We start from the raw sequence: 18,371 nt of genomic DNA, 5'->3' as shown, positions 1-18,371 counted from the left end.
ACCCGGAAACTACAACTAATCCAGAATGTGGCAGCTAGACTGGTGATTGGGAGCGGCCGCTGAGACCACATAACACCCATCTTGAAAGACCTACATTGGCTCCCAGTATGTTTCTGAGCACAATTCAAAGTGCTGGTGCTGACCTTTAAAGCCCTAAACAGCCTCGGTCCTGTATACCTGAATTAGCGTCTCCACCCCCATCATTCAGCCCAGACACTGAGGTCCAGCACCGAGGGCCTTCTGGCGGTTCCCTCATTGCGAGAAGCCAAGTTAACCAGGCAGAGGGCCTTCTCGGTATTGGCACCCGCCCTGTGGAATGCCCTCCCTTCAGATGTGAAGGAAATCTTATCTTTAAAAGACATCTGAAGGCAGCCCTGTTTAGGGAAGTTTAACACTCGATTGGAAGCCGCCCAGAGTGGCTGGGGAAACTCAGCCAGATGGGCGGGGTAAATATATATATACACACCGTATTTTTTGCACCATAACACTCACTTTTTTCCTCCTAGAAAGTAAGGGGAAATGTCTGTGCATGTTATGGAGCGAATGCCTGCAGGTGGCAGGGGGGATCTGCTGCAGTCGTGAGCAGAGGATCCATGGTTCCCCTTCTTTCCCTCCTCCGTAGTTACAAAGCATGGATCCACATGGATCCTCAGGATTTTTGCATTGGGCTACTCCAAACTCACTGTCAGATCACATGTCTGTGGCCACAGCATGAACCACAAAAATCATATATCCACTATTTCGTTTAGAATATTTTTTTCCTTGTTTTCCTCCTATAAAAACTATGTGCGTGTTATGGTCTGGTGCGTGTTATAGAATGAAAAATACGGTGTATATATATATATATATATATATGCTTTCGTAGATTTTCACGGGTACAGGAATGCAGGTTTTGGTGTCTTCGGGTGTCTTCCCGTGTAAGAGTTGGGGTGTCTAGGCGACGTTTCGACGAGGTCTCACTCGTCATCTTCAGGCTGGTGCTTTCGGCTTCTTGTTACTAGAACAGAGCAGGATCTCAGTGTTTGAGTTCCTATAAATACTGTTGAGGGGGTGTGGTGTATAGCCTCCAACGTTCTGGGCAGAGAGGGAGTTCCCAGGTTAGTGTGCCTTTTCTTCTTTTGTTCCTTAATTACTTGAGGGATATCTTGAGTGATTTCTTGAGTGATATTCTGAGTACCACTTAGGAGGGTCATTAGGTGTGGATTAGTTGCTAAAGCTTTCGTGTCTTGACCTCTTGAGCTTGTGAAAAGTTTTTCTGAGAAGATGGCTGTACTGCACTTAGTTGTGCTCTGGCTTGGCTTCGTGTATAGGGGCGAGCTGTGGTTTTGTGCCCTGTGCCAGCCAGATCTGTGTAGGGATTGCAGGGGGGTGCAGCATCCGGAGGTGCCACTATGGTTTGGCTACTGGATGGTGTCTGTACTTTATCTGTGGAGAGGGTCTGGGTTTGGGTCTGGTGTGGTTGATTGGAGATGGCGTTCTGTGTGTCTCTGGTTCTGGTGTCGGTTTTTGTGGGGAGGGCTAATTTCCCCACAAAAACCGACACCAGAACCAGAGACACACAGAACGCCATCTCCAATCAACCACACCAGACCCAAACCCAGACCCTCTCCACAGATAAAGTACAGACACCATCCAGTAGCCAAACCATAGTGGCACCTCCGGATGCTGCACCCCCCTGCAATCCCTACACAGATCTGGCTGGCACAGGGCACAAAACCACAGCTCGCCCCTATACACGAAGCCAAGCCAGAGCACAACTAAGTGCAGTACAGCCATCTTCTCAGAAAAACTTTTCACAAGCTCAAGAGGTCAAGACACGAAAGCTTTAGCAACTAATCCACACCTAATGACCCTCCTAAGTGGTACTCAGAATATCACTCAAGAAATCACTCAAGATATCCCTCAAGTAATTAAGGAACAAAAGAAGAAAAGGCACACTAACCTGGGAACTCCCTCTCTGCCCAGAACGTTGGAGGCTATACACCACACCCCCTCAACAGTATTTATAGGAACTCAAAAACTGAGATCCTGCTCTGTTCTAGTAACAAGAAGCCGAAAGCACCAGCCTGAAGATGACGAGTGAGACCTCGTCGAAACGTCGCCTAGACACCCCAACTCTTACACGGGAAGACACCCGAAGACACCAAAACCTGCATATATATATATATATATATATATATATATATATATATATATATATATATATAATTAGCCTGTGCGGATGGAGGCAGCAGTGCTTCTGAAAGCCAGTTGCAGGAAACCACTGGAAGGGCGGAGCACTGTTTTTGAGCTTGGGTCTTGCTTCGGGGTGTTGTTCCATTGGGGCATCTGTTTGGCCACTGTGAGAACAGAATGCTGGACTGGATGTGCCCCCTTTGGCCTGATCCAGCAGGGCTCTTACTATGCTCTTACAGTCCTAAACAAGCAGGATTTAGCTCCCTTCTTCCTTTCTTTTTCTTGCATTCCCCATAAAGAGGGATTAGTTGTTAAAGCACTTTGGGAACCAGAGCACTGGGAAGGGGTCTCTCTCCTCACAACTCTCAGCACCCTTAATGGATTCTTTTTTATGGGGGGGGGGTGGAACTGTGGCTGTTTTAAAGTGGATTCGTAGTACTTTAAACATATACAGTGGTACCTCAGGTTACATACGCTTCAGGTTACAGCCTCCACTAACCCAGAAATAGTGCTTCAGTTTAAGAACTTTGCTTCAGGATGAGAACAGAAATCGGGCTCCGGCGGTGTGGCGGCAGCAGGAGGTCCCATTAGTTAAAGTGGCGCTTCAGGTTAAGTACAGACCGCAGGAACGAATTAAGTACTTAAGCCAAGGTACCACTGTAGTGTGAATAAGCCAGAGCGGCATTTTTCATGTCGTTCCTTTTGTGGGGGGCAGATTAGAAGTTCACTGTTGTGATGAGATTTCATACATATTGTTCCATTCTCCAAGTAATGAGAAACCCCAGAGGTTCCAGGAGCTTACCCAGGTTCGGTTTCCTTGGAATGAATGTCATCAGGGACTGTGGTGTATTTAGGATACATGGTTTATTTACACATCTATACAACCTGAGCATGAGATGGAGGGGCTCACAGCATCAACACCCCAATGGGTCTTGCTTCTCCATCAGCCACATCTTTGGGTCCAGCACAGAGCAAGCGTGTCTCTGGGTCTCCAGCTTCCAGCCTGCTTCCAGCAAGAGTATCCCTGGGTCTACAGCCTCCATCTGTTTCCAGCTCAAACACAATTCTGGCTATTTTCCTACCCTAAGAAAGTGGGGTGGATGAAAGGCCCGTCCATTAGCCTGGAGGGCAGCATCTCTTAGCTGCTGTAGCGCTTGCAACAAAGCTCATTCAAAGTTTATAAATAAACATTTCAGGCCAGTTCAGCAAACTCCTTTATTAGATTCTGTCGCTGACCCCAAGAATTGGAAGGGCCTCAAGGCATCACCCAGACTGACCCTGCCCCCAAACCCACAATTGTGACTTATCCATAGGAAAAGCTATCATGTTCCAGCAGAGATTATCTGTCCCAGAACCAGTCCACTCTGCTTCAGAAAGGACTTTCCCATCCTCTGTTGCCCAATACTTTTTAAACAAAAGACACCAAAGCATGTGAAGCATGTGATCTAACCTTTCAGAAGAGCAAGCTATCACTGTGAATGCCTAGCTAACAGTTTCCACCTCCGACCTCAATGTGCAAAAATTGAAACAACCCCCCCTCCACGCCCATGTTTAGAGAAGAAGGCAATACAAGTTAAGGTGGACAAAATGTTTTATTTTACGGCATGCAAATACATGTCAAGTACTGCAAACTTTTTTCTATTAATTCTCTCTCAAACACTGAAAAAACCCACGATTCGCTAAAGTCCGTGTCCAGCCCAAAAGCTAATTATCTTTTCACTTCAGTGCAACAGAAAAGACACGCACACAGACTTCACTCTGCTATTCAGGCTAAAGCACAAAGCCCACACCCATCACTCAAACTTCCCTCCCCAAAAATACAGACCGTACGGTCTAAGCTTTCCCATGTAAATCCTATTCCTATAACACAAAAGGGAAAAACAACAGAATTTGGAAATTGAAAACGGAACTAAATGGAATAGAATTCATTCCCCCCGCCCCAAATAGATCCCTTTTTTATTTTACAGATTTTTTAAGTTAAATTTTTTTTTAAATAGAAGCTGAGTATGCATCATTAAAAATGAGGCATTAAATCCACCGTAGCGATGGTGTCTGCTTTATTATACATGATGGGTGTACACCATCTTTTATTTCATTTACATTTCAATCGAACAATAGATTTGCAAAGAAAATGTCTAATACAGACGTAGAAATATTCACACTTCAGCTTCACAACCGGTTGTAGAATTGACAAACAGCCCTCTTTTCCCAAACTTTCTGGGCCAAGCAGGTTTATAAAAAGGTTAATCAACGCAACAATAAAAGAAAAAGTGGTGTTTTTCTTTTCCTTTTAACTTCCAGGGAAAAGAATATGTAGTATATAGTATAAATGCAGACAGCAGATACTGCAAGCTAAACCACAATACTTTGGAGTGGCTGTACAGGGTGTGTGTGCAGTACAAAGAAAAGCCACGCATGTTGTATCACAACTACAGTATAATCTATTTGTCTGCACAGATAAGGAAAATGCATGCATCCCCATGCCTTGGACTAAATAACCGAGGACTCTCTCTGGGTAAGCAGGTGGGATCTGTGCAAAAATGTACTTCGCCCTGTTTTCTGGCACTCAGAAACACAGCCAGAATTGTTTTTATTTTTAATTCAAACTCTGTCAAGTATATAAAGTGTCCATTAAAAAGCTTCACAAAAGCCTGTGTGTGTGGTGGACAGGTATTTGCTCTCTCAGTTTTGGGGCTAGTGGGATGCTCACAGTTTTGGCTCACTCCACTCCAGCCACCCCACTCCACCCTTACGCCTGGTAATATTGCTTTGCCAGCAAAGCACCGCGCTGCTGCCCTTCCTCAGAGCCAAGGAAGTGGCTGAGAGTTCAGGCAGGGGAAGAACACGCCCCAGCAAAATGTCATGCCATGTTATTTGCAAATTCAGTTTCTAAATATAGAACTCCTAAATACAAAGGGCTTAAAAATAAACATCTCCCACAGGTAGTGAATGGCTGGCTATTGTCCCCTCCCCAAATAATACTGGGGTGCGGATGCAAGCACTTAGATTGAACCCTTTGCAAAGCAGGCCAGGCTTAATCAAATACTGAGAAATGCCAGCCGCTCACAAAATTAGACATGAAAACTGCTCACCACAAGAAAACCCACAGCCAAGCCGCATGGAGTTTTTGTTTGTAAATGAAGTTTATTTCACAACAGACCTGGCTTTCAAATTATCAAGAAAGAATGGAAGAAAGGATACTACCAGGACTTCTATTCTGGCATGTGCCACAAACACTTTAGGCAAGCACTGTGTTCTACACTCCAACTGTCACCAGGTATTAATTTCGAACAGCGCATCTGGCAGGGACCAGTGGTCAAACCAGGCCTATCACAGACCTGCCACTCTTCCTTAGCACAGGCCAGCAGCTTCTCTATGCAGCTCAAAGTCTCATCTACCATCACACTCAGCATTTGTTTCACATCTGAAGCTTGGCTACCCAAAGCACTGAGTCAAAACGAAGCGGGAGAGGAAATGCACATTATGAGGAAGCACAGCTGAAGTTTTTCTTGCTACCACAATTACCCCCCCCCCCCAGTATGCGGGCCCCCAATCCCCTCTGCACCTGCCTACAAAAATGCCACCTGCTGGCAGAGGGCAGGAGCCACCCTCCTCTGCTCTCTCCTCTGGTTGGCCTAATATTCTAAAGACACAGCTGCAAAACAGGCTATGGTGCTGATTCATCTCAGCATCCATCCCTCTGGCTGTCCCAAAGACAAGGGATGCAGAGCTTCTTTGCCGCCCCCCCCACCACCACCAGGTGCTGCTGCAACACAACTCCCATCACCTATGACTATTCTTGGCCATGTTGCCTGGGGATGGTTGGTGGTGGCCTGGAGCCCAAGAGCATCCAAAGGATGTACCATACGTTGACTGCTCCACACCCAAACAGGCTAGTTTGTACAAACTGCTTCGGAGGTGGACAACGCCCTGCCAGAACGATGCCAGTTCCATGGCGAGAAAGTCCCAGCTGTTTCATTCAGCCTGCAATTCTCTGTGTTGAAGATTTAAAGTACAACCTTGGAGCAGAGGCTTCCTGTCAAGTGTCTGGCCCTTTCTACTAAACTACTGTAGTGCAGGAGTTCTCACTACCTCTGCCAAGGAAGCACAAAGGCAGCTCGTTCCCAGTCCAGGTGGTAAAAGGACAGCAGAAATACGGTGGCTTTTAAAATTATGCGATGCCACTGGACAAGTGAACGAAGAACTGTAAACAATTTATGCCACGCCCCCTTCCCCAGCAGCACAACCAAGGTCTTACTATATATCCACCCTTGGATTGTACTGGCGCCTGGGGGAGCTCCGGTTCACAGAGGGGCTATTTCCCTGAGGGCAAAAATGAGGATCTCTCAGACTTCTAATATTTGTCTATTTTTGCAATAAAATAGCAATTCATTTTCTTCCTCCTTAAAAAACACGTCACCTGCAACACAGAAGATCTTATTGTTTAAATATCCATGTAAAAGAGAGAGAGAGGCTGTTTTGCATATATCTCTATATATCTGAAGTTACATATAGCGCAAAATAACAACTTTTGGAAGCATTTCAAATGTAATATTTATATATACAAGATTTCCCAGCTGGATCAGAGAACACAATAACAACCCAAATGGCATTCCACACCAAAATCAGTTAATCTTAACAGTCACAAGTTTAAAGAAAATGGGTACTTTAGTCTCAAATCCCCAGCTGCCCTGTTTCCCTTGTTGCAGGAGTGAGGTGGCAACAGGAGGAGGAGCCTGAGGAATTGTCCCATGAAATTAAGAGAAGGGATTTGGCTGTCCTATTATAAATAGCTCTTTGTGCCTTAGTATTAAATAAGTGGCCGGGGTCTTTCACAACATCACTGGAATTATATATATTATATAAATATATATAAACTAATGCTTGGATTTTTTTTCAGATAATAATATTTACAACATAATTTTTTTCATGAACTTTCAAGTCAGCAGATATAAAATAAAAAAGGATGCAAGTCAGTATTGTAAGCCTCAGAGAAATGCCTGTTTTTGCCCCGCCCCTAATCCAGAAGTGTGCACGATATAGTTTCTTAAAAAAGGAAGTGAAAAGAAGCGGCCTGATCCTGCACACGGGGTGGCATCCCAAACAGTCACCAGCTCTGTTTTGCCAGTAGTAACATGATCGTCTCTTTTACAAGCCATTTGCTAGTGGGACGAGCCCTTGAGTACAGTATACCTGTGAAAATGTCACTTGGCTAAAATATCCCAGTACAATTCTCCAAGTAAACAACTTCACAGAAGTTAATTATCAAACACTGCAAAAAAAAAGAAGAAGAGGAGTAATGCAAAAATCAGAACTAGAAAGCCATAGAAGACAAATGAGGAAGGTCTTATCTTGCCAGCAAGCATTCTTTTGCTCTACCACCTTCTGGGTGCCCTGAGTTTCTAAAGCAAGAAAGTAAAAGAAAATACGGCTCAGGGCCCAAGAGGTGTGTGTTCTTATTTCAGGTGATGGCTCCCTACTTACGTTTCCTTAAAGTCACATTTTAAAAAGACACATTTATTCGTTGTTCTGTACAAGCCGAGCTAAAGCTATACCATTAAGTGTTCAAGGCCTTGTCAAGTGTCAGTAATAAAACCTAAACACTAAACTTCCCAGTAATGCTATAATCAAAACAACACAATGAATGTCAAAAGAACTGCTAATCACTTCTTATTTGAAAAGTACATCAATAGCAATACTGTGTTGTCAAGTCAGTGCAAATGTGACAGAAAATGTTTCTTTTGCAGGGAACGGCCGATTGCTGAGGCTCTGGGGACTGATCTGGCCGAAGGAGCTGCACAACTTGGAGCCCAGGGAACAAGTGCAGTGGGTTCTTGGCCTTATTCACACTTAGGTTTTACCCTGCTCTTTCTAGGCAGAGGTCTACACTTTAACGAACTGCGTCTCAGTGGCTTTTTGTGGGGGTTCTGCCCTAAGCTTTCCCTGTGAAAACCTGCTCTTCAAATATGAATTGGAGCAAACACCCATTTGGGTTTTCTGCAGATTTCTCTTTGCACTTGCTGATCTTTAAAGAGCGGGTTTTTTGCAGAGAAAACTCCAGAGGGAAAAAAAGGGGGAGGGATCCCCAGATTGTGCCTGGAAAGAGCAGAGGAAGGTGCCGTACTTTTCCATGTATTAGACGAGGGGGCTTCTCATAGACGGAAAAGTACGGTCAGTGTGGACAAGTCCGTTGTTGTCGATGTAACAATTCTGCTTACAACTCAAGAGCAGGTAAAGAGACAGAAGATGTAAGCACTAGGATGCAGGCACTTCGATTTTGCACTCTATTATTTGTACACAGGCAAGTTGCTTGATATGTGGAAATACCAAGCTCTAAATCAGAAGAGGGGTGGGGTAGGGGAAATGAAGGGGGAGGGCCAGACAAGAATATGCAAAGTGCTACACTACTGCATATAATGCAGCCGTGCAAAGATAAAAGGGAAAGGAAAAAGAAAAAGTGTCTCAACCCTGAATTAAGTCTTATGTTAAGAGGATCCCCAGCCCACCTCTCTCTTTCTCTTTCTCTCTCTCACATGCTTATTTCATGCAAAGTTCCACAGCTGAAGAAACAAGCAACTGCAACCAGAAACAAGTTCCTCTCTCATGAAACAAAACAAGGCAAAACAAGTGAGTTCTATTCCCATGAGTCACTTCACCCCGAGGATCTGCTGGCTTCAATGAACTAACTTGCAAATTTATCTAGAGAGGCTGTCTCTCAACAGGAACGGCTCAGAAGGCGCCCTGGAATTTCCACAAACAAATTAAAAAGCTGCTCTTAAGCTTTTTACAAACCACTTGTGGAACATGAACACCTGAGCCTAGCAAAGTGGTTTGTTTTCTCTTTTCTTTTTCCAGAATGCAAAGTTGAGAGGGGCCTGATGTATCAAAGAGTCCACAGGAAACAAATCACCCCAATAGTATTTTCTTAAAAAATATATACATTATATAATATAGTGTAAATGCTGCCTTAGCATGATCACGAGCTTGAAAACGTAACACCTCTCAGCTGTTAACCATCTTGCCATTTGCCACTGGCCTTAAAAAGTCACTTTTCCCTTCTGCCATGATGTGAGCTGCTGTGAGGCTGTGGGCTGTCTTGAGAACGAGGCTGCCCACTCCGGAGGAGGAAGCTGTGATGGGCAGGGACGTCACCCCGCTCACAGAGGATGCCGTTGGCTGGCTGAAACAGGTCATTGGCAGGGTTGCTTTCTGCTTCTCCCTGGTGATTTTTTTTGGGTGGGGGGAGGGAGGGAGGAGAGGGGAGAAGGGGGAAATAAACCCTGATCATTATTTAAAATAGAACACAGGAATTTCAACATTCTCACAGCAATCCAAGGATGTAAAAAATAAGGGACAGTGAATTATCCCCGATAGTTTTGATACCCTAGTTGAGTTGTGATTTTTCTTCATTTTTATTACTTATCATGACAGATAATGAACAGATGGGTTCTGACAGAGTGGGGGGCGGGGAGAAGCTGTGTTCATTAACCCTGAGCTCTCACACTGCTAATAACCCAGAATCAGTAAATTTCTCTTCCTTCTCTGTGGAGCCACTGGTGTAACTCTGGAGCCTCTTGAGAGAAACTAGCAACACAGCAGTGACCAGAAACACTGTTGTGCCATCAGTTCTCAGAGCCATTTCCTTTCTTCACTCATCACAGTGGCTGAAGGGCCGCTGCAAATGAATGGGAGAGACTTGGAGGAGAGAAGGGGAAGAAGAGAGAAAGAGCCTTCCCTGTGTTGGTGCCCTCCATACATTTCGAACTATAACTTCTATCAATTGCAAGACTGCATGGGGCTGGTGTGAGCCACAGCCCCCAAAATATGAAGGGCTCGGACTGGGTAAGTCTAAGGAGTAAGAAAGAAGAGACCAGGCAAGAGAAGGCCAGCATTCGGCAAGGAAGCATGGTGGATTTCTCCACTAAAAAGACCACTGAGGTGCTTGAGACGGCTTTACTTGGTCAGAACAGCAGTGGCTGCTGGGGATCCCATGGGCTTACAAATCACACAGGCTTATATAGCCATCCCTTCGCCTTAGCTCTACACCAGCATAGAAATTAAGTCATGTTCTCAGAAGAAAAGCATGCCTGGATTATTGGAGCTGGATGCCTAATTCAGCAAGGAGAGCAGGGCGCAGATTTTCTAGCAGGCTAGCTCAAGGATGAGTCCTTCCTGCACAGAAATGATCAACACATTCTTTATATAATGTGAGAAAGCGGATTCTTTCCTCCACTTTTGTGAGTTTCCCAGCAGTCACTATTGTCCTGATCAGGTAAAGCTGCCTTAAACATTGCAATGGTGTACTTATTGAATAAATGTACCACAGGGGACACCAGGAGAGACAACAGAGGCTCTGTATTAGGGCACAGAAAACTTCTGTTTCCGTCTGACACTCACAGAATAGCAAGGTCTTCACCTAAGGTGGGCCTCGCCTGCTGCCTGGGCTCTTTTGGAGGCTGTTCCAGAGGGTGGCCGTTCTCCAGAGCTGACCCGTTGAACAGATGATCGTCCTGGTCGCCAATGCCAAGCTGCAGGCTCAGAATCTCCTGGAAGTAGAAGGACAGCGTTAGCCGTGTGGGAGTGGAGGGTGCTGCCAACCAATCAGAACTGCTGAACAAATGATGGAGAAAGGTGAAGTGGAAATGGCCTTGCTGAGAAGGAGCTGAGAGGCTAGAGGGCAGACCCTAAAGCTCCCTGCCATAGCCACCAGGGATTCTTTGTGGCCAGCCCAAAATATAGGGGAGGGAGGGTCCAGGGACAGTGTTAGGGGTATGTGCTCTGCACGTAGGAGGTCCTGGGTCCAATCCTCCACCTCTACATTTAAAAGTGACTTAGGGAAGTGGGGCTGAGAAGACCCAGATCTGAACTGATGGAAAGCTGCTGCCACTCAGGGTAAACAGACTGGACCAGCAGTTTGACTCAAAAGTTCATGCAAGACACAATTCTACGGAATGGGGAATCAATACTCAGAATTTTATGAACATCTCAGTAACACTGCTGTGTCTGAACTGGGAGTCTGGCAAGGCTGGGATTATTTCATGCTTTACATGGAAACTTAATAGGAGGGCCACCAGCTCTGGATTTCTGGGATAGTACAGGACGCAAAGACACAGACACATAGGCATGTTCAGTGAATCAAGGAAACGGGAGTGTTCATGTACCTCAATTTGCTCTCCCTGCCCACCAAGCTCATCGGCATCGAGGGCTGACAGTTCCAGCTCAATGTCTCGGTCTGGCTTTGTGTCTGCACCGTCCTCCGGATAGTCAGACTAAGAAGCAGGATAGGAGTGGGGGGAAACAGACAAAGCACAATTGATTTAAAGAAAGGGAAAGAAAGGTATTTCTATGAGATCGCCTTACGGCCACTCAACCGCTTCAATCAGCAGAACCAGCACTGTTGCAGGTGCCACAGGCCACCTGCTCCACATTCATAAGAACTTGATATTTTAGTGTGGCAGCATGCACACCCTGAAACTCCCTCTAGGTGTTTTCACTGTACTCTATCTCTGTTGTGTTTTTTTTTACTGTTAAAAACAGTTGTGTTTAGGTAAGCCTGTCCAGATGTTTAGAAAACTGGTGTGAGTTTTAATCTGTTTTTAGTTTATTATTTTAGCTTTTCAAAAATCTTAAAATTATTCTTAATTCTTCTTACTGATAATTTTATTTTTTCCCTTTTCCTTAGGCTGCTTTGATATGTGTGTGTGTGTGTGTTTACAATCAGGCGGCATGCAAATTTTACAAAATAAAATAATAAAATAAAAGTTAGGGACCTGGCTCTTCCAAATGCCTAATGGTTAGGGGCTGAACTAAAAACAAACAAACCCATTTTGACAAGGTCTGGGTCCCCCGTGTCAGCTATGTAAACAGAAGTACATTCATGCATACTTATGGAGAAGATATGTCGCAGGTAGCTGAAGCCTTGGCGATGAGTTCAGTGATTCAGTTATACGGCAGTGTCCCTCCTCCATTTCCCTTCTTACATGTGACTGACATATGCAACGTGTAGCCACTCAACAGGTTGGCTGAAGCTGATAAATGTCATTTGTTATGCAACCAGAAAAACATTACTCAGAAAAAAGAAAGGGAGGGAGGGCAGTGCTCCAGGAGAAGGGCATGGTGTAGAGAGATACCGCCCCAATGGTAAATAAAGGAGAAGTAGCTGCTGTTCCTGTCTCCACAGAAAATGGGGAATCAGGCATAGAAGAAACTGGAAGCTCATAGTGTGTCCCTCAGCTGCAGGCAGAAAGTGCTTCTGGATTACCTATTTATTGGTCATTCATCCTGATTTGTTTGGAAGGAGATTAGACAATGTTGGCTATTGTATGAGCATTCTCTCCTATTTGTCTGCGGGGAGGTTAGAGATGCTGTTGCATCAGGGCAGGTCTCACCCTACACTTTCCCAGTGCATCTTCGCATTCACTTTCCTTACTGAAAAAAGTATTGACATTTTGGGGAAGCCTGCCGGTTGCACAAGACCTTGCAGCCAACTATAACTGCCTGACCTGGATTTGCCCATAAGTGGCAGGTCCTGCCCTGTTTTGCATCTGAAGTGACAAATATATATGCTGCTGAATCAAACCCTAACTCAGGCACTGCTTTCCCCACTTGCTCTTGGAGGAGACCTGCCCCTTGAGAACACAAGGTGCCCTTCTAGGACCTTTGCAGGCTGGCCAAGGAAAAGAGTGGGCACATTTCACACAATGCCATTTCCTTCTTACTGAAGTTTAGAGTAGCCAGGCTCAATCTCAGGCCAAAGACATTTGTGGAGCTGGAACACTTCTGGGCATTACATGGGAAGACAGAGAGTGACTAACTGGGATGTGTCCAAAGGAGAACGTGACAAAGATGGTGAGTCAGCTAGTTTTGTAGGTGGGAGTGTTTATATTATTTACTTATTCTGTTTATATCCCACCTTTTTCTCCAAGGAGCTCAAGTTGGGTCTCCCCTCCTCATTTGAGGTAATATTGGGCTGAGAGGCAGTGACTAGCTCACTGAAGCCAAGTGAGTTTCACGGCTGAGTGGGGATTGAACCCTAGTCTCCCAGAGCCTAGTCCAACACTCTAACCACTATGCCACACTGGCTCTCAGCATTGCTCTGCTGCTCATCTTTGTTTTGCTAATGTTTTTTATTACTGCTATGCAGGAGGGCTGGTGTTCAGTTTTTGTTTTCCAAGTATGCTATATGGAATATTTATGGGTTACGTGATTCCCTAACCCCTTTTCTATTGTATAATACATTTATGCCTATTCATTTCTTTGCAAGTTGCTTGGAGACCATTGGGTGGCAAGCGACTAGAAAGCTTAGGAAATAAAGAAACAACTGAAAGGCTGCCCCCAAGATCAGGGGCGGGGGGCTTCTTTCAGCCTGAGGGCTGCCTCCCATTCTGGGCCAAGCCTCCAGGGTGAAACTCCAGTGGTAGTTGGGGGCAAGAAGCATAAGCAGGTGGAGAAATTAATGTATTACCCTCAGAAAGGAGGCTAGTTTCTACACAGGCTCACCCCTGACGGATGACAAAGCAAGTTTGTTTTCTATTGCTCCAATGGGTTCAGATTACAAGAAAAAGGATTAAAACCAAACATTTGACAGAACTGTGGGATAACTAGCCTCATATAACTAACATGCTTAAGTCTAATTAATGCATGATGGGGTTAATGACATAGAGTAAACTGTCCTGCCAGGCTTAGCTAGGTCACTTCCCCTTACCTTGAGGAGTCAATAGATAACCAAGCCTATTGTTCCCTTCCAGTCTACCTGAGCAGCTCAGCGTTTGAAGAGGTTTCAGCTGGTTGTTCCAGCTCAACCACATGGCTCTCACAAGCCACTCTGGAGTTTCTACACCAAAATTTTTAAAATTTAGGAATCATCATAATCATCATCATCATATATTTATACTGTACTCCACTCATCTGGCTGGGTTTCCCCAGCCACTCTGGGCGGCTCCCAAGAGAATATTAAAAACACCAAACATTTAAAACTTCCCTAAACATGGTTGCATTCAGATGTATTCTAAAAGTCAGATAGTTGTTTATTTCCTTGACATCTGATGGGAGGGCGTTCCACAGGGTGAGCGCCACTACCGAGAAGGCCCTCTGCCTGGTTCCCTGTAACTTCACTTCTCACAGGGAGGGAACAGCCAGAAGGCCCTCGGAGTTGGACCACAGTATCCAGGCAGAACGATGGGGGTGGAGATGCTCCTTCAGGTGCTTTTACCACTTTGTGACTAAGACAAGTTTTGCTGCCTGTGCAACTTTCTGAAGCACATGAATCTGACCTTTGGAGAGTTTGTAAGCAAACTGTTTTTAATTGACAAAACGTGTTGCCTTTTCCCACGCAGGGGGAAGAGAAAAACTTTTGAAAGAAACCTTTTAAGGGGACATTTTGGAACTCATTTGGAGGGGCATGTTTTAAAGGTCTAACAGCCTATATTCCCATGCTTTACTTTGCTGCATACTTTGTGACTTTAAATCTCTTGCTGGGGTTCTCTCACCAAAGAGAACTTGCACTAAACTTGGATCTTGGCCTCTAGGAAATTATCATATACAGTGGTTTTTTTTCTGGGGGGATGCAGAGATACGCATACCCCTAAACATTTTGTGAATCTTATGTTTGGCCTCATTGAGGGGCAGTATTTCAATATGAGCAGGAAAATGAGAGTACCCCTAAACATTTTTTTTAGAAAAAAAGCACTGCTCATATACATACACATATACAATCACACCTTGGGTTACAGATGCTTCAGGTTGCGTTTTTTTGGGTTACGGACCCGCCGAAACCTGCAAGTACCGGAACGGGTTACTTCTTGGTTTTGGTGGTCGCACATGTGCAGAAGCACTAAATCATACTTTGCACATGTGCAGAAGCGCCAAATCGCAACCCATGTGCTGCTGCGGGTTGCAAACGCTGCGGGTTGCAAATGTGCATCCTGCATGGATCACGTTCACAACCCGAGCATCCACTGTACATATACATATACATATACATATACATATACATATACATATACATATACATATACATATACATATACCAACAACAACAACTTCCTGATGGTACTGAGCTCCTCAGCAGGGAAACAGACTGCCTTCATTAGAAGAGCTTTTTAAAGCAGAAGTTGGAGTCATGTATCAGGGAGATGGTAGCAGTGGTCTTCCTGCCTAGCAGCAGTAGGCTGGTCTAGATGACCGCTGATGTCTCCCTCCAGACTCTGTAATGCATTTACAGTGGTACCTCAGGTTACAAACTTAATTCGTTCCGGAGATCCGTTCTTAACCTGAGGTACCACTTTAGCTAATGGGGCCTCCTGCTGCTGCCATGTGGCCACCACACGATTTCTGTTCTCATCCTGGGGCAAAGTTCGCAACCCGAGGTACAACTTCTGGGGTTAGGGGAGTTTGTAACCCGAAGTGTTTGTAACCCAAGGTACCACTGTATTCTAAAAGGGGTCCCTCCCTTCAGTATCTTCTCCACCCAGCTCAGCTACTTTTTTACCTCGCCGTTTCTCAGACTGATTTCATTGCTTAGGAGGGTCAAAGAGAGGGGGCTTCCTTCTGCCAAGGAGCTCCATTTCTGCTGCGTGGCAAGTGCGTTGGCCTCTCTCTGAAGCAGCAACGAGTTACTTTTGGCCTACATGGAAGAATAACAGAGGAAATGGCAGGTTGGAAGCAACACTCATTCCATTCCTCCCTCCGCCCTGCAGCTCTTGGACCATGCTCAACAGACTGGCCGGCCCCCTGTAAATTCTCCATCCCCCCAAAAAATTCCAGAGCAGGAGGCAAAGTTGCCAGATCAGCCATACCTGCTGCAGTTCGATGCTCAGTAGATCTCCAGTGCTAGAATGCTTTCTTGGGGCAGACACATCTGTAAGGATGAACTGGTCCCTTGAAAGAGAAGGAAGGTTTAGAAGTTGCTCCCTGCACATTGCTTGGAAGCATGACACTGGACCTCTGATGAAGAAGGAAACAGAGGGGGCTCTTGAGGTGGGCCTGCCAGCCAGGGGTTTCCTTTCATCCTCAGACCTTCTGAAGGTGCACAGAAAGGTCCAGGGATAAAAGGAAATTCCCAGCTGACTGACCTGTCCCAGGATTCCCTCCTCTCTGCAGGAAAATGATGCCCAGCAAAGAGACAACTGAACCTCTATCCCCCACCCTCAAATTGAACAGCATGGTATGAATTAGTCTGCACAGGGGTCGCTGCAGAATGCCAGGGAAATGACTACAATGGGGTTTCAACACATCGTATTTCATGCAGGGCAAATGTTGTCAGAAAGCACCCTCATCCCAAGCCCAAGCCCAGTCCCCACGCACTGGCTCTGGCACGGTGGCGCTCACTCCATTCTATCGTCCTTTTATTTATTATTACATTTGCATCCTGGCTTTCCTGGAATGAGCTCCTGGTGCAATCCCTGGTTCTCTCCCTCCCCACATATTCCTTTTAAGAATGTAGCAAGAGCTCTGTTGGATCAGGACAGGGTGGGGGGCACTAGCCCAGCACCCTGTTCTCCCAGTGGCCAGCCAGATGCCCCAGTAGGAAGCCTGAAAGCAGGAGCTGAGTCCTTGTGTTCTCCAGCAACTGGCATTCAGAGGCAGACTGCTTCCCACAGTGGAGGGAGAACACAAGACATCCTGGCTGGCCACCAGGTATACCTGCATCCTCCATCCTTGCAACAACCCAGTGGGGTAGGTTAGGTTTAAAGAAAGTGGTTGGTGCAGGGAATGGTTGAATGGGGATTTCAACACAGATCTCCCAAGCCCCAGTCCCACCACTGAGGAGCTGTGAACTTAGCGCTGACTGCCGTGGCCTGAAAACTCCTACTGCTTCCATGGGATCTGGTAAGGGATCTGGGCACGCTGAGCTTAGGCGAGGTGATGTCCAGGAGGGGCTCCCCAGATGCCCCCTTCGACAAGCGCTCCCTCACCTACCGTTCTCTGAAAGGCGCTGATGAAGTAGAATCGGAATTGTAGGAGCTCCATCTTGAATCAATGGTGCTGACGTAAGGGGTGTAATCTGCAACAGGCAAAAGGTGCAAACTCAGCTCAGGCCAGAGAGAATCCTGCCCTCCACCCACACCTGCCACCCTGGCATCCTCTTCTATATCGTTTCCAAGGCTCCCGACCAACCCAGCCCATACCTGACATGCTGACTGGCTTTGTAGCACTTCCTTGGGAAGCAGTAGCTTGAATTGGGTCTGTCGTGTGATAACCCGTGCGCGACGACCTGGAGATGGCGCCCCATTTGGAGATGATGGGCCCATCGCTGAATGGAATGATTGGGTCTTCCTCCTTTGCCCTTCTCTGGGTGTCGAAGAGGTGCACCCGCCTCTTCATGTCCCCACTGTCCAGATCCTGTAAAGCCCCACAAGAAAAGAAAAGCCCAGAGATAGAATCACAGAACAGTAGAGTTGGTAGGGGCCCAAAGGGTCACCCAGTCCAGTTTCCTGCAATGCAGGATCTGGCCTGCACATGGCCTGGTGCGGCAGGGAGGCTCATTCTTAGGCCCAGTGTAACATTTTGCACTCATAGGAGCCCTTTTAGAAGCAGTTCCCTTCGGAACGTCATCTGGCAGGGCATCCAAATCACTTCTCACAATCCTTACAACAACCCTGTAAGGTGCTCAGGACAATATATTTTCCCTTATGCGGTAGACTGGGGGAGGGCACTCGTGCGTGTGTGCATGTAGGTGTATGATGAGGTTAAGGGAATCATGTTTTGGAAACTGGTTCTAAGAAAACCCACCACTGGCAGAGGGAGAAGCACTGGCTCTGAGCCTGGCTACCAAGAAGAATGGGCTCCAGAGGGGAAGCTGCCTTACCAGGAGCACAGCACCAGAATTGGCAATGACATCCTTGGGCTCTGACTCAATGGCACTTATGCAGGAGCTGATGGTGCCACAGGACCAGGGAGAGTAGTGGGAGAGGCGGTCGTCCTCGTACTTGGAGCTATGCTGGCTGCTGGCACTCTCACAGAACTGCAGAGAAAGGAAGACACCAGGTAAGTTCTGTGGGGTGGGTTTTAATCGGTAGGAGAGGCTATATTAATTGCAAATCATCTCTCCAGGTGCCCTTGTGTGCGGTTTGAATCAAGTTTCAAAACCCCACCCTTGGCAGCACAATTAAAAACATAGGAAATAGACCGTAAAACCTTGGGGGGGGGCTTACCCCTTCCTAACCCACTTAAAGCATCAGGCAACAGCTTGTCAA

At 46.1% G+C, this 18,371-nt stretch overlaps 2 protein-coding genes across 5 annotated transcripts in view; one reads left to right on the top strand and one right to left on the bottom strand.

Annotated features, from left to right (window-relative positions):
• The window catches only part of RABGAP1 (RAB GTPase activating protein 1), a 189,824-nt gene that overhangs the window by 12,097 nt on the left and 159,356 nt on the right, over window positions 1–18,371 (top strand). The window lies entirely within an intron of this gene.
• RC3H2 (ring finger and CCCH-type domains 2) overlaps window positions 3,749–18,371 on the bottom strand; it is a 48,635-nt gene continuing 34,012 nt past the window's right edge. For 2 of the 3 annotated variants that reach the window (XM_081179655.1, XM_081179656.1), the window contains 8 exons: window positions 17,984–18,139; window positions 17,304–17,517; window positions 17,095–17,179; window positions 15,972–16,053; window positions 15,665–15,799; window positions 11,337–11,444; window positions 10,573–10,721; window positions 3,749–9,394 (listed from right to left, as the gene is read on the bottom strand). In XM_081179655.1, coding sequence (XP_081035781.1) covers window positions 9,178–9,394; window positions 10,573–10,721; window positions 11,337–11,444; window positions 15,665–15,799; window positions 15,972–16,053; window positions 17,095–17,179; window positions 17,304–17,517; window positions 17,984–18,139 — 1,146 coding nt within the window. In that variant the 3' untranslated portion in view covers window positions 3,749–9,177. The remainder of the gene's footprint in view (window positions 9,395–10,572; window positions 10,722–11,336; window positions 11,445–15,664; window positions 15,800–15,971; window positions 16,054–17,094; window positions 17,180–17,303; window positions 17,518–17,983; window positions 18,140–18,371) is intronic. The other variant, XM_081179657.1, reaches the window with a different exon arrangement.

The sequence above is a fragment of the Podarcis bocagei genome (assembly GCF_964188305.1).
Source record: "Podarcis bocagei genome assembly, chromosome: Z".
Lineage (NCBI taxonomy): Eukaryota > Metazoa > Chordata > Lepidosauria > Squamata > Lacertidae > Podarcis > Podarcis bocagei.
Note: the sequence above shows the minus strand (reverse complement) of the source record. Positions and strands in the feature narration are given on the sequence as shown.